General features: G+C 39.2%; 1 protein-coding gene and 1 long non-coding RNA gene across 3 annotated transcripts in view; one reads left to right on the forward strand and one right to left on the reverse strand.

Annotated features, from left to right (window-relative positions):
• Positions 1-26,257, reverse strand: part of Ca10 (carbonic anhydrase 10 (inactive)) — a 426,447-nt gene that overhangs the window by 240,037 nt on the left and 160,153 nt on the right. For both annotated transcript variants that reach the window (XM_090351055.1, XM_090351056.1), the window contains one exon: positions 21,556-21,698. In XM_090351055.1, the coding sequence (XP_090207181.1) occupies positions 21,556-21,698 (143 nt within the window). The remainder of the gene's footprint in view (positions 1-21,555; positions 21,699-26,257) is intronic.
• LOC150051875 (uncharacterized) lies at positions 10,988-22,397 on the forward strand. The gene is made up of 4 exons (XR_016538360.1): positions 10,988-11,178; positions 12,057-12,163; positions 21,654-21,829; positions 22,057-22,397. It is a non-coding gene; the product is annotated as an uncharacterized LOC150051875 (long non-coding RNA).

Genomic DNA, 26,257 nt, shown 5'->3' on the forward strand with positions numbered 1-26,257 from the left:
AGCACAAAGATCATGAAAGAAAAAAAAAGTACATGGGTTTCTCAGGGATAGTAAAGACTTGGAACTAAAGTAAAGGCCCATGACACAAGGTTCTTCACAAAATTCCAGCAGTTCTTTTCCCATAAAATTGAGTTCCTTCCTTCCTTCCTTCCTTCCTTCCTTCCTTCCTTCCTTCCTTCCTTCCTTCCTTCCTCCCTTCCTCCCTCCCTCCCTCCCTCCTTCCGCCCCCCCCCCCTCTTTCTCTCTTTCTTACTTTCTTTGTCCTGGGGCTTGAATTCTGGGCCTGGGCACTGTCCCTGAGCTCTTCAATTTAAGGCTTCCATCTTGAGTCACAACCCCACTTCCGGGTTTCTGGTGGTTAATTGGAGGTAAGAGTCTCCTGGACTTTAGTGCCTGGGCTGGCTTTGAACCGCGATCCTCTGATCTCAGCATTCTGAGTAGCTAGGATTACAGGCATGAGCCAATGTGCCTGGCTAAAACTGAGTTTCTTAAAGAGGGTTTTTAATTGGCAAATGGGACAGATTGTTACCTCTAAGTGTGTGCCTTTTGGTGTATTTCTTTTGTTAACTTTGAAATGTTTTATGTTAAGTTTTTTCAACTAAAGGCTAGTCTGAGAGGTGGAAAGAATATGGGTAGAAATCATAGTAAGTCATGAATTTTGTGCATTGGATTATGGTGGAAGTTATTTAAGGGCTGATTTTGAACTTAAGACTTCTGTGGCGATATGTGCTTCCACTTGACCCTCTGGAAGCTTGTGAGCTCAGCTAACAGGACACGCTTAAAGTAGTTGATTCCCTTCAGCCTGAGTCACAGGATGCAATTTAACCTTGACTTGAACCTTAAATCAGATTTGTACCCACAGACAGACCTGAAGACCCATGGACAAGAACTGATATATGCTTAGATGTGATATTAATCAACAGTTTGTGGTTATTTATTTAATACTATTATTTTTATGGTGTTAGCTTACCAACATACTGTATTGAGTATCTCACACAGCTCTTGTGAAGATTAAGGAAGAGAATGATCATGGATATTATTTGCATATTCAGATTTAATAGGTGAATTATAATTGCTGCTTTCTATGATGCTTATTCTCATGAGAGCTTGTAGAGTTTGTAGATGATCTGTCTGGTGCTTGCAGGCAAATGAACTCATCTTGGAGCCAGAATAGATCCAGAGAAGTAGTGTCAACAATTGGAAGCATATGAAAGATTAGAGGAGATAATTCATTCTGCAGAGCAGTACCAGACTAGGTGCCCTTACCCCTAGAGGATCCCCTCTGCATTGCAACACTATTTAGCCTATTGTGAGGGTTTCTGGGCAGGAATGAAACTGCTGGTGGAAATAGTGCATGGAAATGGTGCAGAGCAAGTAGAAAAGATCAAAATAACATAGAAACCAGTTACCAAAAGGAGTCTGAAAAATCAAAGGAGAAATCTGGCTAGTTTATAGTTCAGCATTGGTCATTTGGTATGATTAGGCAATCCTTTGTTCATTGTGTATCTGCTGACAATGCCAACATATATATTAGGCACCCACTATATGCTAGGACAGGCAAGACAGTTCAATAAAGTTACATGTGACATTAGGAAGCTCACGAACAATTACTTGAGTAATTTACAAGGATCATCATAGTTCATGAGGACTAAGCAGTCCAAATAACACAGAGAATGGATTCGGCAAAGGCTCCAGGCCTTGTAACTTTGCTTCTTTTAGGGACTAAGAAGGACAGCAAAAGTGACAGCAAAAATGATACTGATATCAAATCACAAGCATATCATGACACAGTAATTTTTAGAGTCAGCTATTCTTCAATTATATTGGATTCAAGTTGTGGAAATGTTATTAAATGGGGTACAGTCTTGAGAGCCTTCCAATAAGGTGTGGTCCTCGTTACAATAATAGTAATTCCATTTTATGGATCAGGAAGAGGCTCAAGGAAATAAAATAACTGACTTGAGGACTGTCAGACTCCCAGTGTGTTCCCTTTTTCCATGCATCCTGCCATCCTCATAGTTTATTTATTGTGTTCCATATGCTATGGTTTCTAAAAAGCGAATGGTTACTGATGGGGAAAAAATAAAACCTTGCCTGCCATTTCTCTTCTTCATAGAGAAAGAGTTTACTAACATCAGTGTCGATGATCATAAAGTGAAAATGTCCTAAGCCTTAAATTTGCTTTCCAAATACCAGTATTTCAGTGGCAGATTTACCTGACTCCCATAATATGCATTAAACCTTGCACTGTGTGTGTGCAATGAGAAGGAATATATTTTCATCCATTATAAGAAGCTGTCAGAAGAAAACATTTTCCTGATATCATACTCAGGAGAACACAATGTGAAGCAACATTATCATATTTTTACTGAACTTTCGTATACTTTCCACCAAGTGTAATATATGTTTTATCTTTGGAAAAGCCTTGGTAACAAAAGGATAAAATATCCATCTATACCTCCCAGTCCATTGTCACAATGCTGTATTCATGTTAATAGGAAGAAAACTCACCGGCCTCTTAGGCAGCTCACCTGTCGATGCAAAGATTACACTCTCAGTTAGAGGAAAAGCTTTTCCTATTCTAACAGGAAAGGAAAGTGGGAGTCCAGGGGCAAAGAGGAGGAGGGCATTCATTTACAAAGGCAGGGAAGGGGGCTGGGGAAGACCAATTTATTTCCCATGCTCAGGGAGTTAAGTGGAGCTTAATTTGCTTATTCCTCTGAAATCACAAGAGTATTTGCTGCTACCTCTAAGAATCCATTTGCCTAAGTGTTTTATGGCCCTCTGAGGAAACAGCAAAAGGGAATTAGGAACTGCAGGGCAAGATTTCCAAGAAAAACAGGAAGAAGAGACATTCCAATGTCTTGTAGCTGAGGATACAGAGGTAGAATAAATGGCTCAGCTAGAAGAGCATAAAGAAATATGCTTAGGTTGAGGAGTCCTTTTGTTGGTGACTCCAAACCTCTGAGGCCCACCTGGCAAGATTAAATTCCTAGGAATCTCATTTTAAAACTTTTTTTTTTTGGTCAAAGCTTCTGTGTGAAACTGGAAAATTCTATGCTATCCAAGAAGAAAGAAGGTGGAGTCCCCTTCAACTTCTGACCATTTAGGTTTGGGAAGAAGGCCCTGTTTTATATTGAAGAAGTTTCATTGCCAAGATGGGAAAATCAGGACCTTATTAGAGCACAGCTATGCAAGACCAGAATGGGGTCACCCCACTTCCTCAAGAACCACCCTCCCAGGAGGCATCTCCTACCAGGAACTAAGCAGACTGGAGGAAGGGACCCCGAGGGACTATGGTAAGCTGGCAGCTATGATTGTATGCAGGGACACTTGAGCCAAATAACATTGCAATCACAAGCCTTTGATCTGATGACCCTGCTCTTGGCATCCTCACTTGAGAACTGAGGTTATCTTTGCATTTGTTTCAGGCTTAATTCTGGAGCAGGGGGGAAAATCAACTCTAAAATTCTCCATCTGTTATTATCATTGTTTATTAACCACGGAGAAAGGAGGACAGACCCAAGAAATGAATGGCAGAGACTTGTCAGCTTCGCCCCTGTTAAATTATGCACATCAGATGAAATGACTTAAAGGATGACTGCCTAGGAGAAACAGGGACAAGCCATTTATGTTGGCCGGTCCTTCGAGGCTCATGACTTTAAAAAGTTATTCCTGATTGGCTCTGAGCCCTGCAGAACTTGAAAAGGTGCCTGTGAGAATTACCAAAGGATAATTCATGTTCCTGGGGGAGATGATCCTTGATGCAAAACACAAAAATGTGTCCTTTACATAGAGCAAGGAGAGATGGAGCAGAACACACACACACACACACACACACACACACACACACACACACACACACACACACACACAGCAGAGGAAACAGAAAGCACATCGCTCTCCTTTACTCAGAGAGCAAGCACATGTGTCCTAAAAATTGCAGCTGGATGTTTTAGCCTGACTATTTACTTGCATGAACTGGTACTGGTACTCGTGGCAATTTAAGTGGCACCTATTTCATCCAGGGTGCAAGACCATGAATTACTCATCCAGAAATACATTTAGTGCGTGCCTTGATCCTTTGCTGTAGAGGAGTGAGACAGCCATAAAACCAAGACCGGTGGTAACTCTCTGCCTGAATAAAGTGTGAATGGTTCTTGAGCCCCCAAATAGGTAGCAAAGCTGTAACCAGATAGTCTGAAACTTGGGAGATTGGAACACTCACTTTCCTTTATTTTCTTCAAACATGGCAAAGAGATAAATATTGTATGAAGGTCGAGACCCTTTCACTCATATGCCTTCTTCCTAAACCCTCAATATTCACAGAAAGTATTTCTTCCCTGTTTCAGCTTTAGCTCAACATTCTAGAAATTCTTTGGAGTCAGATTACCAGGGCTGACACCCAGCTCTGATCCTTGCAACTCTAGGTAAATTATTTAACAATTGCAATTTTCTGGTCTGTATAATTGCCTATCTATGTTGCTTGAGGAAATCAAATAGGATAAAATCTATATGTATAGGTGGAAGAAAACTTACTCAATACATTTAGCTGCATTTTAAAAAATTATTTTTTCATCTATTTGTAATTCCAGGACCTCTCTCATTCATCTATTTGTTGTTTTAGCCACTAAATATTATGAGCATTTTCTATGATTATACACCTTGATGCTCACTGGAAACTGACATAGTACAACAATAACCAGGCATTGCCAGGTGCCAGTGGCTCTTTGCCTGTAATTCTGGCTAACTAGGAGGCTAATATCTGAGGATTCACGTTTGAAGTCAGCCTGTGCAGAAGTGTCCATGGGACTCTGATCTCCAGTTAACCAGTAAAAGGTTTGAGTGGGGCTCAAATGGTAAGGTGCTCACCTTCAGAGAAAAAGCCAAGTAAGAATATGTGAAGTCCAAACTTCAAACTCTAGCACTGGCCTAACGCAGCACAACACAATGAAAAACTCAGACAATAGGTTGAAAAGAACCACCTTCATGCTGGATCCTATGTCTCCTATCCGTTGATATTTTAAGCATGTGATTTACGAGTGGAATAGCAGACCAGGCGATAATGGCTGAGGACTACATACTCAATGAGATAGATTTTCTTGCTCTGTCTTGCGGGAGGACGGTGGCTGGCACTAATTCACCTTGGAAAGGGGATCAACACATATGTATTCTTTCTTCCCCTGATGTAAAAGGCTTGCCAGATGTGTGACCCTGGGTGTTCGTATAACATTTGACATTCACCCATTTTACAAGCCATTTAATTTTGTGTTTTAATCATGGAGGACAACACCGTAGACTATACTGCCTATTTCATGACATGACTCTAGTTACTTATTTATATATTTTCTGGGACCACTCACTTCTCCCCATTACATTCTTCCAAGAGGATTACTTGTAGCTATTAACTTTCAGGAAGCCCCTTATATATCACAACATCATACCGTTAAGCCTTTTGGAAATTCATCACAAATCAGTGTACAGATGACATTGATGTCTTATTGCTATTCATTCCTCCTGGGCTGTTTTTAGCAGTTCATTTTTTATATCCCTGCAGGGCTGAAATATGGCTCGCTCCAGTATCTGTCCTTTTTTGTAATCGCCAAAGGAAAGCTTGGCAGTTGTCGTATATTATACTCTTGAGGAAAATGCTGGTAATACTTTGAATTGATTGAACAGCATGGACTTGAAAGTGCTTGGCGCAGGATTATTTTCTCACTTAGATTCTGATTCCTCTCTCTCTCTCTCTGTCTCTGTCTCTGTCTCTGTCTCTGTCTCTCTCTGTCTCTCTCTCTCTCTCTGTCTCTCTCTCTCTCTCAAAGCATCTTACTCTTTAGATTCAGAAACTAAAAATAATCATTTAAAGGGAATGCTTAACATAAAGATCACTTGCTTGTATAGGCCTAAAAACTTCCGCTCTCCTCTTTGCTTAGGATTTCTGAACATGTGTATGGCGTGCATCTGCAGTATGGCAGGCTATCCTGCTGAAAATATGGTGTCTGCAAGAGGAAGCTGGTATGTAGTGTAGGGAGGGAGCAGTCAGTGGGAAAAGCTGAGGCAATCAATTAAATAGTCTAGGACCAGGCAGGTCCCAGTGTTACAAAAGCTTCAACTGATAAAGAAATTAAAGCACTGGGCAAAAGACACACCTTCAGTTAACTTAATATTTGCCAAGGTGTCATTAGGAGGGATATGGCTTGTAGGAGGCAATTGAGAAAAGGAGATTTATTACAGAAGAATTAGAATGGAGGGAAGGAAAGTCAGTGTCTCATACAATCAAGTCTATGCTCCCCACACCCCTGAGTGAAGGAGATACAGCAGCTGGGATCGGAGACAGCATGCTATAAGCCACAAGTAAGTTCAGTTTGCATCCTTCTGCAGGAGATCCAGCCATGGTCACTGAAATCCTATGTGCATACTTACAATCAATAGAAAAGTTTTCTTTGTACCAGGTACAGTAAACATGTACAAGCCCCCCCTCCTTCCTTAACTTCTTCAGTGGTGGTTGCAATCCACTCACCTTCCTTCTAGGAATACTCTTGACCTATGAAAGCACTCATAAATCCGTAGATCTGACTGGAAAAATATCCATTCTGATGTGCACTGTTTGTAGATTTCTGCAGGGAAAAATTTCTACCTGATGTTTCTTTGAGTTGCCAACAAATTATCTTATTTTTTAAATTATTTTCTCCTTTCTTTTTATTTTTGTCCTTCAGGACTTGTACAAAGGAGTTGCCATTTAACAAAGCAGTTTATGAATACGTCGTGGTTAATGTCACCTTTTTCAATATTATCATGTATCCTTCCCCTACCCACCCTTTCACTCATTCTTCATAATTTTGTAGGCTATACACCAGGTTCTTGACTGCATTCTCTCCCTCTTCTCTCTTCATTTATTTTTCCCCTGGACCTCACTCTATCCTTTTCAAGTACCTACTTCCTGGCGTTTTACTTTGCTGAACTTTGATTTGTGTCTTTCAAAGGAATCACACTATTTGAGCTCTATTTGAATCTACCTGATGTGTTTCAAGTTAACAACCTGAGAAGTATCTGAATGAAAAGATGGGCAGAGATGCACACAATAGCTCTTGAAAGCATGTGTACACAGCAGACTCCTGCAGCCTGCCACTGTGTAAGAATCACCTTTTGCTGGGAAATGCCCCAATCTCTCACACAGAAGGTGGAGAGATTGGTTCCATTGGCTGCTGGGTATGGAGGGTGGGACTAAGCTGACAACAGTGTGTCTCTAACCCTGTGGATTTGGGGAGTCTGGATGAATTCACTGCTGAACTTTTCCCCGGGACCACTTTTCATATCCCAATGCAGTTTTCTCCAGAAAGCATTGATTCACAAAGCTGCAACTCCAAGCAAGAACCCTCATATTCCTCTCTAAGGTCTTCAAAAACATTCGGTTGAGAATCTGATCATCTCAGGATCACTGTTAGAAATCATCCCAGACAGAAAAATCCATGAGACTCTTGTCTATAATTAACCAGAAAAAGGCTGAAAGTAGACCTGTAATTCAAGTGGTAGACAGCTAGCATTGGGCAAAAATGCCAAGTGAGAGTGTGAATTCAAGCCCCAGTACGCACGCGCGCACACACACACACACACACACACACACACACACACACACACACACACAGGAAAAGAAAGGGGGGAAAAAAGCTAGCATCAGACTGAGGAAGACTATTCTTATTTTGAGCTAATTTCACCCAAATCTTGCTCTATCCTATTATATATGCTCTGAATAAACTAAGAATTGACACTGAGTTAATTTTTATATTCAGCTTATCTAGCATTTGAGCATTAAGATAATAACATGCTTCACATAATGTGTACCTAGTGTACCTATTTTCTGCCTCATAGCCTGAGTAAGGCATGTGGTTTATGTTGAAAAAATTAGCAAAAGTAAACACAGAAAGACAAAGAACATGTTTTCTCTCTCTTGTGAACTTTAGGTCTACACTATATACAAATGTAAAACATATACAGGAGTCATAATAGATTAAAATACAGTATACACTGGAGAGGCTTCCCATAGTATAATCCCTCTGAATAACTAATTTACAATTGAACTAAAAGTATATAAGAAGCTATAATATGTGTTGTTGATGTTTGGGAAGAGAGGAGATGACTGGAGAAAGAGCGGGCAAATGTTTCATAATATTCAGTGTGGAAATGGAACCAGGTAACTTAAGGAAATGAGTAAAGGTGTTGGGAAAGATAGAGAAGAATTATGGAAGGACGATGCTAAACATGATACGCTGTCCTTACAATCCAGTGTATTGAACTGAAGCCCTTTTGTATAACTACTTAAAGATTCTAAACATATATCATTGAATGTGAATTAAACATTGTGAGGAAAAAAGCTACTTGGCTAAAAGACAAAAAGGAATGACTTTACCTCAATCAAAAGACAAATATTTTCTGCTTATTTTAGAGGAAATACAAATGTGACAAAAATAACTCTGCTCTTTAGAGGTGATAAGAATAATATTTTTGATATAAAGGTGGCAGAAAATATTGAGAGATGTGCTTATTTGACAGTTCTTCAAAAAACTGGATGCAACCAAGCAAACTTTATGCATGCTTTTTATCTTTTGGTAAAAATGGCATCATGAAACTCCACCATGAGATAGACACGAATGTTTTATGTTATGAATTACAGCATGTCTGTTTCAGGGTCAAGGGCCAGAATTTCTTCATTGACATCATTTGCAAGGTCTGAGTAAGATTGGAGTAAAAATTAAAAATGATCAGTTTGGAACATTAAGAGGGAATATCTAATATTAACAAAACTGCTTACTGATCAGACTTTCTATATGACATAGATTTGGTGTACAAAAGAAATGTTAGACAGAATGGCTAACCTTAACATTATTTGCAGGTTAGATTTTGTCTGTAGCCCACTATTGACCGAGCATCATGTGAAAAATATAAGCTACTATAGATGATCATTTATTTTAATTATGTGTTTTATTTTTGTATGTGTGTATGTTGGTTCTGGGACTTAAACTCAGGGTCTAGGTGCTGTCCTTTAGTTTTGTTTTTCCTCAAGGCTGTTATTCTACTACTTGAGTTACAACTCCACTTCTGGCTTATGGATGGTTAACTGGAGGTCAGAGTCTCAATGGCTTTCTTACTTTGGCTGGCTTTGAACCACTATCCTCAGATCTCAGCCTCTTGAACTGTGAAGATTACATACTTTAGTAATTGCTAATCCTTCATTAGTAAAGTTATGGGTATGTGGTGGTAAAATTTTCATAGAAAAAGTTCAGGCTGATCATTATTCAATGTTCCTATGATCTGGACTTTCAAAGTTGCATTTCTTTTATCTCTTTTTTTTCACTTTAATGTAGTTATTTTGCTTTAGAAAGCATTTTCTTTAGCCCTTCAAATGACTTTATTTTTCCAAAGTGGTGAGGTTATTATTTATTATTTTATTTGTTTATTATTACCATCATCATTGTGGTCTTGGATTTGAGCCTTTCCCCAACCCTGTATGCTTTAGCAATTTTCAAGTACATCTTACGTCTCTGCCAGGGCCTAGTGTTGGAGTGCAGTCCTCTTGCCTCTACCTTCTGTGTAGCTGGAATTATAAGCATGAGCCACCATGTCCAGTCCTATTTATTTTTTATTTTAATCCCAAAGGTCTCATTTCAAGTCACTGAGCTCCCTTAATAACATCTGAAGTCTCATGTGGTGTGGCTTTGCTGGCCAAATGGTCAGGCTTCTTTAGAAATGGGCTAGAATAAGTGCAAAATGAGATACCCATTCTCTTGGGAAAGAGACTGGTTGTACCATGGCTGAGGTGCTGGGACATTTTTTATTGTGATGGAACCACTTGTCTTGGTTAGGGAGGGAGAGATGAATCCAGCAGAGAGAAGTCTGTAAAAATTAGGACTCGTGCTTCCTTTTTCTCCTTTTCCTTTTCTACATTTAGAAAGATAGTAAAAAAAAAGCTGAAGTACAAGCATGCATTGCATGTGAATATTTAATGTAAAATACCTGTTAGTTTGACTTGCAGAATCATGTACCCGGAAAACAAAAGTAGTGTGAGATATTATACTTATAGCTCATAAGACAATTTTCCTTTGACAATTTCACCTGCCTATAAATTAATTATAAGCATCTTGAGTTAACCTTTCTCTTTTCTTATGCAACTTGTGCTCAATTCTTACATGACTTCAGTTTTTCCTCATTTATGGTTGTCAGCAGAGTCACACAAGTGCCTATCTTTCAGAACATTATTAAAATGTTCTGTGAAAGAAGAGAACTGTGGGTTCCTTGGTGTTAGATATTCAGGCATAAAAAAGAAGAGGTCAAGAAGATTTGGCAAAGATGGGACAGAAGAGATTGAAGACAAAGACTAGAGAAAGAAAAGAATGAGATAGCAAGTATGAGGTATGGTGGGGGAGGTGATGAGGGGAAACAGACTGAAAGAGCAAAAAGCAGGGAAAAAAGTCAACTATCCATTGAAACTTTCGACTTTCTGTGCAAAGATCTGCTGTGTGCACAGACAGAATTACCTTGACCCCACTTTTCTCTGCTGGTGATACAAACCCTTCCTGGTGCCATTCGTTAGGTCCTGCATCTTTCACTTGAGCAAAATATATTTATGGAGAAAGACTCCATAAACATATATATATATATATATCTGAAACTTGGACAGAGGGTGAGAAGAAAAAAGCTATACAAATTTCTTTCAAGCTAAAACCAGTGCTTTGAGGGGACTTGTCCTTAAGAGTATGGAGGCATTCTAAATTCTCCTTCTACCCTCATTCCAGGTTCAAATTCAAGCAACTGCATTCCCATGTCTTCTATGACTAGCTGCTCCTATAGAGCCAGGGGCTTTCCCAGCTGGAGGGATGAAGTCATAGTTCTCATTTGGTGCTTTCCTGGGCCCCACCTTCTCAAGTAGCTCTTAGTGCTTGCCAGGATTCTTTTCTTTTCTTGTCTGTGGTCTTAATGAGACAGAAGGGGTTCATACGGTTTTCACAAGCTCCAATTCCTATCTTGAACTGATATGTGGTCCAGACACCACAGCTATTTCTCTGTAGCTGAGGTCACAAAAGAAACATCCTGTCACAAGGCAGCAGTAATGACTGTAGTTTCCTCTCTCCTTCACTCATAGGTAAAAGGGCAGGGCAGATAGACACATGGATAAAGTAGAAGGTAAACCATTTGGGTTCTATTAATCACTGTGATCCTCTTCTTTTGTTTATCTATCTATCTATCTATCTATCTATCTATCTATCTATCTATCTATCTATCATCTATCTATCTAGCTAGCTAGCTATGGTTAATAGTACCCTTGGCACTGGGGGCTCTGGTTATGACATTCCAGATATTATCCCCTCAGTGAAAGGAACAACACAGCAAACATCTGAACATCTCACTCTGTGTCATAGGCTACTTTCTGTACTAAGGAAATAGGCCGCCTTCTTCTCCTGGTCCCTTCCCGGTGCTATTTGTTTACAGGGAACACATTATCCATGAACTCTCTCTACTTTTTAATGTATAGTGCTTTTACACATACCTTGCCTATAAGAAGGGCTCTGTGTGTGTGTGTGTGTGTGTGTGTGTATGGGTGGGTGGGTGGGTGTGGGTGTGGGTGTGGGTGTGTGTGTGCCTTTCGTGCAATAGGCTGGCACTCTATTTGACCTACAGCTCCACTTCTAGTTTTTTTTTTAAGTAGTTAATTGGAGATAAGAGGCTTATGGACTTCACTGTCCTGGTTGGCTTTGAAGCTTAATCTTCCCAGATCTCAGCCTTCTGAATAGATAGGCATGAGCAACTGCCACCCAGTAAAGGTTTAAAAATAAATATGCACATTGAAAAGCAAGTTTGATCTTCTTGTGTATGGCATTTCAAACTCTTGGGCTTGAAGTAGTAGGCAGGGAATTTTGAATATCTCATCTGTCATCCAAAGAGTTGTAATCACTTCATCTATGGTGTGTGTGTGTGTGTGTGTGTGTGTGTGTGTGTGTTACTAATTCTAATTTAATTTACTTGACAGAGAAATTCAAATGGGATTTGTGTTTTCTCCTCAGCAAAATGCCAACACCTGACAACACCTGCGAGGGTCGCTAATGATGATTGAACATGTTCTCTACCAGTCACAGGGAGTATAACCTGTGTTGTCATCTGCCTAATACAGGTTTGTACCTGAAAAGGTGGCTTCCATTATGATGTTCCTTTTGCCAGTAGAGTAACTGAAAATGAGAGACTAAGGCCTTCAGCTACAGATGGGAGGTAGAGGGGATGTAGATGTAGCTAATCTAAAATTCAAGCCCCAGATCTCACACCGACTTCTCTACTGGCACCTCTTCTTCCTCCTCAGTGGATCTCTGTACAGTGTTATTATTTCTTATTCTTCTAACTGTAACTTTAAAAAAAGTGTTTCTCAGGGTTTGTGTATCTCAGTTCCTTCTGGATTATTTGCTCTCTGAAAGCATTTTTTTTATTTTTTTTAATTGTAATTAGTAAAAGGGTTACATGATATTTGCCAGATAGAAGGTGCATTAATTCACATACATTGATACCCTTTCACATGTCTTGGTACCCATTTCCCTCCCCCCCCCCACACCCCCTACCCGTCTTGGTTTTCCCCCCTTCCCTATCAAATTTCAAATATCCAAATACAAATAAATTCAATATATCAGATAACAAAGTGAGATACTATACCAATATGAGATAACCAAGGGACAGCAAAGGAGATGAGAGACAACATAGTACATTAAGGACAACAATCATTCATTATATGGCTTTTGTTTCAATATCCTGGAGGTCCTTTCAATTAGCTTCACATTATATGGCCTTATGTATCAAGATTTTGCTATATTGCAGATCTCTGCTAGTAGAGCCCAAGGTTTCTACTGATTATGACGAATGAGGGAAATCATTGAGCCTAAGTTCCTTTGAGTCTGGCTTACTTCACTTAATATGATTTTTTCTAAGTCTTTCCATTTCCTAACAAATGGGGCAATGTCATTCTTTCTGACAGCAGCATAGAATTCCATTGTGTACAAATACCACAACTTGTTGATCCACTCATCAACTGAGACATCTGGGTTGGTTCCATATCTTTGCTATGGTGAATAGTGCTGCAATGAACATTGTTGTGCTAGTGGATTTAGTATGTCCTTGTTTCTGGATGGTTGGGTAAATGCCAAGTAGTGGAATTGCTGGGTCATAGGGGAGTTCTATGTTTAGCCTTTTGAGGCACTGCCACACTGCTTTCCATAGTGGTTGAACAAGTTTGCACTCCCACCAACAGTGTAGTAGTGATCCCTCCTGGCCACATCCCCTCCAGCATCTGTTGTCATTCATTTTCCTGATCCTGGCCATTCTAACTGGAGTGAGGTGGAATCTTAGAGTTGTTTTGATTTGCATTTCTTTTATGACCAGAGATGTTGAGCATTTCTTCATGTGTCTATAGGCCATTTTTGTTTCTTCTTCAGAGAAGACTCTCTTTAAGTCTTTGGCCCATCTTTTAATGGGATGGTTGTTACTTTGGAGGTTCATTTTGGAGTGATTCAATTTTTTGAGTTGTTGATATATTTTAGATATGAGGCCTTTGTCCGTTGTTTGGTTGGTGAAGATCTTCTCCCACTCTGTAGGCTTCCTGATTAGTTTACTAGCTATGTCCTTTGCCATACAAAAGCTCTGCAGTTTAATGCAGTCCCACTTATCCAGCCTTTCTCTGATTTGTTGTGATTCTTGGTCCTTATTAAGAAAGTTTCGACCTGTGCCAAGGAGGCCTAGTGTATCTCCTATTCCTTCCTGTAAAGTTTTCAGTGTATCTCTGAAAGCATTTTTGTGAATTATTTCTCTTTGTTTTTTTCCCCCTTTGGCTGTAAGTCCTTCCCTCACCTTTCTTACCTGACATTTAAAAACATTATTTATTGCAAAGCTCTCCCTGAAACCACACTATGATTTTTACTACACCCATTTCTTTTTTTTTATAATCCTTAAGTAGTTGTACAAAGGAGGTGCCGAATAACAAATTGGTTTATGAATGCAATGCATTTTGATCACCTAATGAGTTTTTAAAACGGTCTAGGAAAGTCTCACATCAGATATCTAATGAAAACAGGACCACGGCAACATATTCAGATGACAATATGGAACTGCCTTTACTAAAAGTAAAAGGTAACTGATGGAAAAGATAATCACCTGACTGTCGAAGACCCTCTTGCGAACACTGTATTTCATCCCAATCTGCTCTTGCCAGTTTGTATTGGAGACCTTTCATAAAACCCAATCCATCCATTCCAACTTCTTAATCAATTGGTGCCAAAAAGCCAACCTGCCACATAATCATTTCAGCTTCCTTAGTATCTAGTCAACTATATCTAGTTACTTAAATCACATGCTGCCATTGAACATATGTGAATCTATATTTCCCCCCTCAATAGACCTATAAAATGTTTAAGAATGCCATGGATGATTAACATTTTCTCATATGCCTTTCTGCCATTTTTCCCATATATTTTTATTGTAATTAATAGAAGGGCTACATTACATTCACCAGATAGAAGGTGCATTACTTCACAAACATTGATACCCTTTCTCATGTCTTGGTCCCCATTTCCCTCCCCCTACCCCCATCCCTCATCTTGTTTTCCCCCTTCCCTATCCAATTTCAAATAACCAAATACACATATCCAATATATCAGATAACAAGGTGAAATACTGTAACAATATGAGATAACCAAGGGACAAAAGAGATGAGAGATAACATAGTACATTAAGGAAAACAATCATTCATTATATGGCTTTTGCTTCTATATCCTGGAGGTCCTTTCATTTAGGGTCATACTATATGGCCTTATGTATCTAGGTTTTGCTCTATTGTAAATCTCTGCTAGGAGAACCCCAGGTTTCTACTGATTATGACAAATGAGGGAAACCATTGAGCCTATGTTCCTTTGAGTCTGGCTTACTTCACTTAATATGATTTTTTTCTAAGTCTTTCCATTTCCTTACAAATGTTAACCTCTTCTTTTCATAAGTCTCTCTTTAGTTCCCTTGCCCATTTAGTGATTGGTTTGTTGGGTTTGGGGGGATTAGTTTCTTGAGTTCCCTGTAGATACTGGATTTTAAGCATTTGTCTGATGTATTATTGGTAAATATCTTTTCCCAGTCGGTTAGCTGTCTTTCTACTTCAGTAGCTATGCTTTTATCTGTGCAGAAAGTTTTTATTTTTAGGTAGTCCCATTTATCGAGTCTCTCTCCAATCTGTTGTGACTCTAGGACTCTGTTCAGGAAGTTTTTGCCTGTGTCTATGAATTTCAGTGTCTCTCCGACTCTATTGTGTAGCAATTTCAAGGTTTCAGGTCTGATATTGAGGTCTTTGTTCCATTTTGAGTTAATGCTTGTGCATGGTGAAAGGATAGGATCCATTTTTAGTTTTCTGCATTTGGTGCCCAGTTTTGCCAGCACCAATAATTGAATAGGCTGTGTTTGTTCCACTGTATTTCTTTGGTTCCTTTGTCAAATATAAAAGGCACATGGTATCCTTAATATGTGGCTATTAGATCCAAACAGTACAAGAGCGATGACTCAATATTTGCGTATGCAATGCTATGAACATGGTATTGGAAATATAAACACAACTACATACATAGACATAAAAATTTATGATTCTAATGTTTTGTTACATAAAGTAATATGTATCTATGACATACAAACCCTCAGCCAAATTTTAATTATGTTCTAAAGTCAAAGTGCCAATGACTGTATAGAGACATTCCCTTCTTGAATACTTATGTGTTAAACACATCATTTGAAATATGATGTAAAAATCAATGTTAATAAATTCTTTTAAAAAACAAAACTAAACAAAAAAGAATGTGGTCACACTATGAATAGCAGTGGTTAATTATGGTCAACCAAGTTTTGCTCTGAGATTCACATGAAAATTGGAAAATAGAGAACAAGAGATATCACATATAAAAGCAATTCTCATTCATTTTCAGCTCATTTCATGATTTCATGACATGTACAATGCCTGAAGAAGAGTTTTAGTGACAGATTCAGTTAGGGCAAAGTTATTATTTATCCTAAGATTATTTTTTCAACCTTGAATGATAGTAACACTTGACTAATTCCACCCAAACCTTTACATTTCTAATCAGAGATAATCTTGTTTCAATCCCAATCAACTAGAACTGTCATAGATAACCTCTGGGATACAAAGTGCAAATTTGCAAAGTGTCTTAAAGAATTACTAATCTAAAGGGTAAATTATACTATGAAATAAGGTTCAAATTCTTTTTTTTTTGAGATGTTAAAAGTTTATTGAGCAAGGAAAGACTGACATGCCAGGACCACACCCCAAGGTCAGTTGCTCAGAGTGCAGCCTTAAGCTTTACCTGGCCTGGGTTTATAAAGGCAAAAAGTATATGCAGGTTGCCAGGAAGATTCTGCTTCAGCAAGCAAGCAGGGACAGAGGCAAAATTTTGCGACTAACCTTGTAATTTTGTGTAACATAACCATATTTCCCTCTAGGCATCCCGATCTTGGTTATCTTAGTGCAGCTAGAAGGCCAAATAACAATGTTTTCTTTCCTTGAGTCATCCCAGACAGCCTTCAGGTCCTTCTGGCCTTATTGTTGAAGCCCCTACTTCTTTCAATTTTTATGAATATGGATTCATTATTTACAATAAATCTTTTTTTATTGTCAGGATAATATATAGAGGGGTTACAGTTACACTTGTCAAGTAGGTGCATTACTTCTCACACATTGATACCCCTTCTCATGAATTTGTCCCCAATTCCCTCCCCCAACCCTTTCCCAAGCTCAAATTCTAAAAGAAACAGAGAAGAAATGTACTTAAGAAACAGAATGAAGAGAGAATTCGCAGTCAGCCAAAAACATCCCATGGAGGAGCCAGGAATCACAGAGAGCGAATAATCAAAAGGTAGGGTGCCAGTTATGCTGCCTTCCATGTGTCATTGCAGCTACTTGCATGGCAGATGTAGAGAGAATCACAATCTAAGGCCAGTTGGGGAAAAAAATTTAGCAAAACCCTACCTTGACATATAAACGAGGCCTAGTGTCAACTGCATACAATCTCAGCTACTAGGGGGGATAAAGGTAGAACTCATTACACACACACACACACACACACACACACACACACACACAATTAACAGAATTCATTACAGTATATATGTTACAAAAGTCATTACATATTTAAGAAGTAATGTACCCACTCACTACCTGGTGAATATAACTGCAACCTCTGTGTACATCACCCCAACAATAAAATAAAATTAAAGAAAAGAAGAGGGGGAAAGGAAGCATGGTCAGGATGTTTATTCCCCAGCTGGATCCCTCCGTTTGCACCACCACACTGGCTGGCTGCCTGCCTGCCTTGTTAATGGTCTTCTCCACAGCTTCCTAGATCTGGTAGTCACTTCCCCTTCTCCTTCCTGCAGGACCAGGCATTGTTATGAATTGTTCTGTGTCTTCACTGAATCTCTCTTTGAGAGGCAAGCTCTAAGCAAGCAGAATCCAAAAGGAAGCTGATGATAGCATGCTCCTTCTGGCTTCCACTAAGTAAAGGGACCTGAATACATGGGAGCCACTGCTTTTAGGAGACAACTGGGGTGATTCCATGGACCACTAAGGGTCAGTTACCTCTGTCTTTTTGCTTGTTATATCTCTGACTAAGTCACTAGGCTAGGTCATTATTTCTACCACCTGTCTCTTCCTTAGAATTCCAGATTCAGGTACTTCTGCCTTCTGTCTGGCTCCCACACTCCAACAGTGAAACTGAGAGCCTTTAAAAGTCTATCCTTCATGGTGATATATTGGATATATTTGTATTTGGTTATTTGAAATTGGATAGGGAAGGGGGGAAAACAAGATGAGGGGTAGGGTTGGGGGGGGAAATGGGGACCAAGACATGAGAAAGGGTATCAATGTATGTGAATTAATGCACATTCTATCTGGCAAATATAATGTAACCCTTCTATTAATTACAATAAAAATATATGAAAAAGTCTATCCTTTAAAAACAACTACAAAACACCTTCAAAACAAATCCTGATCGATTTAGTAAGTATATCTAGCATGAATTAGTTCGTTCCAAACCATTTAGAATGTTACAAGTTAAGTTTAAGAAGGCAAGGGGTGGGAACCTGGTTTCCAGGCATGATAATTATGTTCACAGGCATTCAACCTTAAGGCACTGTCATCATAAAACCACAATTATTTTACCATTGCATCTTTAAGAGCCTCATGTGTCAAATGTAGACAGCACAGTAGAACATACTCTATTCCAAGACGATGAAAAAAACATGGCTTAAAGACTGAGCATTGAAAAATATTCAACTAAAAGGATGAGAGTAATCTCAATTGTAAGAAAAAATGAATACGCTCTATTATATCCAAGTCATAGTGCATTTCCATTCTTATTTATTTTTGATTCCTCCATTGTTCCTGTGTGGAGATTGAATTTCAGTCTTCACCTGTGTTAAGAAAAGCCCCTTTTCCATCATTTGAGACATGTGTCAGGTCAAATATCTTAAAACAAACATGATAGCCTAACTAAGATGTCTGTAACAGAAAGAATTCATGGTTTTGTGAATTGGGTACATTTAAATGTCAGAATGGATAATGTCCATGAGTAAACTGGTGACATGAAACACAAAATTACTGGGGTGCATTTAACCTATCAACACCCAGGCGATTGCAAACTTCAAAATGTGGCACCTTGCCTAAATTGCACAAAATCTCCCCTTGAACAGGTTGTACATTTCTTTTTTTTCTTTTTTACTTAAAGAATTTATTAACATTGATTTTTACATCATATTTCAAATGACGTGTTTAACAAACAAGATTCAAGAAGGGAATCTCTAGATACAATCACTGGCTCTTAGATTTTAGAACATAATTAAAATTAGGCTGAGGGTTTGTATGTCATAGATACATATTAATCTATGAAATAAAACATGATGTCTATAGAGTCATAATTTTTATGTCTATGTAGTTGCGTTTATATTTCCAATACCATGTCCATAGCGTTGGGTACGCAAATATTGAGTCATCGCTCTTGTACTGCTTGGTCTTTAAGTAAAAAAATAAACAACAACCAAAAAACTTGCAAGAAAACTAAATTCAGAGCGAATCACTTCCAAAACAACTCTCCAGTTCATGAAACATCACCTTTAAAAAGTTTGCAAACATGATTCAGCAATTGTCTACCAAGTTTAGGCATTTCATTATTAGGCACTCTGGCCTGCTACTGTTTGTATTTTAGTTTCTACCTTTCTCAAATACAAATGTCACGATCAGCCAGTTCACAGCTCTTCAAACCGCAGACAACACAGACAATGCCAGATATAAATATTGACACTGTTAGAAATCAACATTTCCAAAATCATAAACTCTAGTGGATTTGCAAATTGTATTGGAAATGTACTTTTTCAAGAAGTCATTTGCATTCTCTCTAAAAGAAAGACATAAATCAACATCAACATAGATCATAACATGCAAGGTACTTTTAATTCCGGGCTACCCAGTCTCTTCTTTCCCAGTAAATTTTGGAAATAAACAAAAACAGTATTGAAGTTTGTTTCTTTCATATTAACATCTTATTCTAAGGGAATTTGGTAGAAGATGGAGTATAAATCCACCATTTGAGTTAGTTTGGCATCTTCCCCATCCTATTCTTCAATAAACACTATACTTAAAAACCTTTCAAATATATGCCACATCTTAGAGAAGTGATCCAGTTTCTTAACACTATTTCAAGATCCGGCCTCTTCCGTCTTCTCGATTTTAACCCCAAATTCAATGCACACATCTTTAACGTTTGTACTTTAGCCTTGCCACTTACCTTTGGGTGAATTCTGGAACTCAGGCGTTTAGAATGGAACTCCATTCTGTTGGGATTTTTTGTGTTACTTTCTACTCTGCCCCAAATATAATTACACCCTCTATCATCATCTTCTCCAAGAAAAAAATAATTGAATATCTGGTCAAAACTGTAATGTTTGCTTATTAAGTATTAACCAAAAAGTCTCAGATATATTTGTGACTTTGAATGGTTGATTCATCTTTTTTAAAGAAGGGTGTGTATAAGACTTTGTATCAAGTTCCATGTAGGGTTTATAAAAATAAAATGGCAAACAAAACAATAACTGGAGTAGCTGAGTTTTCTCTCTTTTTTTTTTCTCCGATTGTGGGACTTGAACTCTGTGCCTGGGCATTGTCCCTAAGCTCTTCAGCTCAAGGCTACCACTCTACCCTGGAGCCAAGACCCACTTCCCATATTCTAGTGGTTCACTGGAGATAAGAGTCTTACATTCTTTAGTGCCCTGGCTGGCTTTGAACATGATCCTCAGATCTCAGCCTCCAGAATAGCTAGGATTACAGGTGTGAGCCACCACACCTGGCTAACAGCTGAGTTTTCTACAGAACTAGAGCCATCAACCCAAATGGACCCTTTCTACAAATACAAAGGCTTCTCAAGCCATATTTAAAACAGCTCACAAATAAGTGGGCTCAAGCTCACAATCAATGTTACTTAAAATCTGCCGATGACCTGAGTTCAAAGTTACCAACAAATTTTTATGGAGTCATTAGATTTGTATATGTGGTAATTCTGTGGTTTGAAAATGTATTCTAGCAGATCAGAAAGGGAAATTTTGCAGCAGAAACTCCATAAACAAGCAGACTGCCCATGAGGAAAACTTAGCAGGTCTCTGGGGCCCAAACTCTGGAAAATCGGTCATTGGCAGTAACATAAGTTGTCTCTCATTTTTTGCACACAAAAGAATTTCCTCTCGCGTTCACAATGATTGAATCACCTTCAAACACAATTTTCTGTGTGTGGGTTTTTTTTGTTCTCCCTCCACCTCTGACATTCTACACAGGCAGCCAAATAGAAACAAGCAGCCAGAGTAATGGTGGGTTCTGAGGAGCCCTGTGGACACTGCGTCCTTCTGTAAATTAAGGAGGAGCTCATCTCAAAGGGAGGAGAGAAATGGAGGGATGCAGAGGTGAGAATCACAAAGCACAGCTCAGCATTTTCTGGTAAAGAGTGGGGATTCTTAGCCAGTAAGATGCCCCTTGGAAGATTAATTATTGATTTTCTTATAAATCATCTAAGATGATGGTTATTTGTTTGTTTTTCCTCCCAAGAAGATTAATGTCTGATTTTACTTTTCATAAATTTTTCCCCCTTCTCTTCTGACTTCATTGAGATTAAAAGAAAGTCAAGGAAAGACTCTTAAAGAATTTTTCTCGCATAAGCGCAATGAAGACAACACATTTTCTGACCTTTATGAGGTCCCAAGGGTCTAGACCCTCAAGCAACTTCCACAGGGTATGTAGTAATTACAAGTTTCAGAGTTTGACTGAGTGAGGGTGCAAAAGCATACTCTAGACATAATTATATTCATTGCCAGCAAGCCTGAGCTTGGTTGCATTTCGAAGTGGAAAGACAAATGGATCTGTGACAGACCCATGAGGATCAGCCCAGCACCCCATCACTCCTATGTTCAGCTCACCATGGCAACGACATGGCAACTTACCTTCCTGCCCCCGGTGTTGATGCGAAGAGGTGTCAGAAAGGGGTCGAAGATCATGTGGCTGGTCTCTATGTTGACTGGTGACTGCCGTTTCCCCACAGAGCAAAGGTTCCAAGCTGAGTTCACTAATCCCCAGAATGAAGGAACTAGAAACAAACAGCAATGATAGAATGAGCTTGGAGGGAAGGGTGAGAGAGCTGTGATGAAAGCAACAACACATAATTGGTGAAGTCAAGACAAGGTACTCACTACTCCTGCTCACCCAATGTATCTGGAGGTAAGTATAAGTATTTTCCTGGCTTGATCTTTAAGGCTTATAGAGATGAACTCTTCAATTTAGATGATTATTCTTGTGATGGACCACAGCATATCTCTCCTAGGCTCATTGTGGCATCAAGTTAGCATTGGCACTCTGGCATTATGATTGTTATTTTAAGGATATAATCATTGTAAAATGACCAAATCTATAGTATAGTACTAATATCTTGCTTTCCTACTTGACAGAAATAGTAGAAGAATCAGCCTTGTTCTTGTTGGGTATTTGGAGGATTCTCAAACAAAATGTCATTGAACATGGACAAAAGGTTTTCCTATGTGTTATCAAGACTAAACAGAGGGACTGAAATATTTCTATGACACCCCTCCCCCACCCAAATCAATGCTAGACAAGAGCTTCACAACTCAATTCTGTCTTTGTTTGGTGAAGTATGGCACCGTTAACCTAATGTACCAGCAGCTGAAGAATGCAATCGTTTGATAGGCAGAAAAATGACATCGAGTGGTGAGTGCACATAGCCAAAAGAAAGCCGTCTGTTCATTTTCAGCTTCACATTAAAATACCTCTTAGGAAGCAACTCTGTGGAATTCACAGTTCCATTTTCTTCTTTGCAAGAAAGTTAGTGAGGAAAGTGGCGGGGGGCGACATAGTAATTTTGTGTTAGTGAAGAAAATAGACTCCCCATTTTTTATGGCCCTTTCCCCATACTTCTGGTTTTTAAGATTTCAGGGCCATTCCTCCATTCATTCCATCTCAGTGGGTACAGTGAGCTCCTATCTTATAGCTAATCCTTGATTAGACTGAATTGGGAGGAACCAGGAAAGCACTAGAACAAGGACCATCGCAGGGAGGCAAGTGTAAGTGAAATGTGCTGTGGGACTGTGTCCCCTGAAGGGGTGGAGCCAGGGAATGTCTCCATGGAGACACGGAGAAGATGATTATTACAATCACGCTGCAACCATCCCAACATGTACTTGGCCTTGAAATGTAATTCTACCTTTAATTTTGAGCAGTCATGCTCCTTACCATGTTCTACAAAGGAAAAGGAGTCTGGTGGCATGTGACAGAGTCCTATAATGCAGGAGAGGAATTGGGATAGATTGTATGTCTAGTCTTTTGCAAATCCAAAACTCTATGACTCTTCTCTTTGTTCTAGTCTCAACATTGTGAAAAAATTGACTCAACATGGATAGATAGGACAGGTTCTACAATATGGTAAATAATTAGTTAGCTGTCACAAGTGCCAATTACTCTCCATGACTCCATTCATTTAGCAGGCTTGAACTGGCGTTCTCACCACTGACAATTTTCAAAATGGCAGTCATGATTAGCTTTTCAGAGAAGGCAGAATAACTGCCCTAAGTGGATTGTTTTGTTGTAAAACAACTGACTTATTCTTATGTTTATTCCTAAATAATTTCAAATTTGTTATTAAAAATGAATTCTCTGAATGGGCGTTTTCCTATCTTCTTTGCCAGTGATGTACATTGAAGTAGCAAATGTGACGATTGTAAAGATCTAGTCAAGGCACTAGTCAAGTCAACTGTGACCATACATGGGTCATGGATTCCTTCCTTGGCCATCTTTTAGTTCCTGTGGCTGAATCATGAATGCTTCCTCTCCAATGATGGAAACATCTTAACCTCAGAACCTATGAATGTGCCACATGCTCACCTATGAAATGCTCTTTCATCATCTTGCCACTACTGGAAAGTAGTAGAAACTTTATGAGGCAGGGGTCTTTTTTTTTCCTTTTGTTTCCCATATATTTTTATGGGTTATGTTATATTCACCGGATAGAAGGTGCATTACTTCACATTGATACCCTTTCTCATATCTTGGTCGCCATTTCTCCCCCCCCCCACTCATCTTGTTTTGCCCCCTTCCCTATCCAATTTCAAATAACCAAATAAGCATACATACAATATCTCAGATAACAAGGGGAAATACTGTAACAATATAAGATAACCAAGGGACAGCAAAAGAGATGAGAGATAACACAGTACATTAAGGACAACAATCACTCATTATATGGCTTTTGTTTCTATATCCTGGAGGTCCTTTCATTTAGTGTCATACTATATGGCCTTACGTATCTAGGTTTTGTTTTATTGTAAATCTCGAGGCAGGGGTCTTATGAGAGGTTTTAGGTCATGGGGTTGTGCTTTCAAAGGGCATAGTAGGACCCCTCCCCTTCTGTTTTGCGTCTCAGACATCATGAGATAAGCAGCTTCCCCTATCACCACAGGCCCTGCCTCACTACAGGCCCAAAATAATGAGTCCAACAGTGGACTGAAACCTTTGAAACAAGGAGTTAAAACAAACCTTCCTTTTTTTCCCCTCCCCTGATCCGGAGACTTGAACTCAGGGTCTATGTATTGTTTCTGAGATTTTGTTTGCTCTAGGCCAGCACTGTACCACTTGAGTCACAGCTCCATTTCTGCCCTTCCTTCCTTCCTTCCTTCCTTCCTTCCTTCCTTCCTTCCTTCCTTCCTTCTTTCCTTCCTTCCTTCCTTCCTTCCTCACTTTCTCGCTTTCTTTCTTTCCTTCTCTCTTTGTTTTTGATGGTTAATTGGAGATAAAATTCATGTTGGCTTCAAACCATGTTCCTCAGATCTCAGCCTCCTGAGTAGCTAGGATTATAGGTATGAGCCACTGGTTCTTGGCTCTTTCCTCTTTATAAGTTGAGTCTCTCAAGGTGTTTTGTTTGAGTAACAGAAAGTTGAGTAACACAGATAATACTTTGCAGATTATAATTAAGCTAAAGATGTTGATATGGAGGGATGATTCAGATGGACCCATTGTAATCAGGGGAGGTCTTTCAGGAGGGAAATGGGAAATCCAACAATGTAGAAAAGAGACACAGAGAAGAGCATGGAGATCACTGGGGATCAGGCAGCAGTCCATTGGTTCCCTAAATGGAGGCAGTGGCAAGAACCAGGGAATGCAGACAGTGTCTATGAGATGGAACAGGAGAGATCATGGTGACTCATCAAAAGCCTCTGAAAGAAACATGAGTTTTCTGACACTGTCATGCTTAACCCTGAGAGTCATTCCAGACATCTGACAGCCAGAACCGCTAAGATAAGAAATTTGTGCTGTCTTAAGCTATTCAGTTTTGATCATTTGTCTCTGCACTGATAGGAAACAAATACAGCTTTTTCTCTCAGGAAAAATCCAGGAGACAAAAAAAAAATATCTCTTTGACAATCGAGATATCGCAGGGTATCTGTTGAGGAAGGTTTCTTTGGGAAACCAGCTGTGTGATAAACCTAGTTACAGCTGGAACACATTGCATTTCATCTACTCTCACGAAAAGCATAAACAGAAAAATAATCCCAACCCCATAAAAGGGTTGTAAGACACTTATTATGTGGCAGTGTGGGTGGGCAGATGCTTCTGTGCTTGGCTAATAAACTTCCTATCCAGAAAGTCCCCTCTGCCACAAAAAATACAAACAGCAAAAACTGCTTGTGAACATCTGCCTTCACTTTTATTGGGCATGGGATTTGTTTTGACAAACAGTTTTGAGATTTTTTTATGTCCCCACTCACTGTCAGGGCTCACATTTTTGATAGAACCACCTGCTTAGAAAGTAGAGAGAAACTCAGGAGCAGTTGAGTCTGCTCCACTTGTGTCTTTCATTGGCTCCACTCCTGAAGGAATATGCAAGTTTATTCACTGCTGTGTGTCTGGTCTTTCATCAGCCATAAACGAACAGAGTTTTAGAAACAGACACCATTTAAATCATCTGATCTAAATGTAACAAGGCACCCATGCCTACAAAGGTAAAGTCCTCACCCAAAAATCATACATGTGAACCATTCATTTCTAGGCTCCATTTGTGAGCAGATTCTCGGGTCCAGAGAATTTCATATCTAGTTGCTGCCATGAATCTGACAGGGTGTATGCTATCATTTCTCATAAATCTAGATAGAAGTACATGGTTGTCTGCTTTGCAGTCAAAATAAATTTCAAGTAGAAAAGTTCAAACTGTAATGTTCTCAAGTAGAGTTAAGATTTCCAAGTGGACATACAACAGTCCATAGGGAAATGTAGTCATAATGGAGGGGAGAGAAAGCGCCCCAGGTTCAGGAAGGAAGAAAGGAAGGAAGAAAGGAAAGAAGGAAGGAAGGAAGGAAGGAAAAAAGGCTTTAAGACAGCAGGAGAATAGGAAGGTATAGAGTGCCTGCTTATTTGCCTCTGGAGCCTTCATGCCAGTCTACACTGATACAAGCATGCTCAGGAGTGAGGTAGCTACTTTTATGTGCAGAACAAAGATGAATATATGAGTTAGGCTGAAAGACTGAGAATAAGAAATTCTCCCTCTGGGTTCTTACAAACTCTTGGTTATCTCCAAGTTTTGGATTCTTAACTATTGTCCATAACACTATCCTTTTCAAATTTCTACATAGACACTCGTTGTTA

This window comes from Megascapheus bottae, chromosome 17 (assembly GCF_031878675.1).
Source record: "Megascapheus bottae isolate mThoBot1 chromosome 17, mThoBot2.hap1, whole genome shotgun sequence".
Taxonomy (NCBI): domain Eukaryota; kingdom Metazoa; phylum Chordata; class Mammalia; order Rodentia; family Geomyidae; genus Megascapheus; species Megascapheus bottae.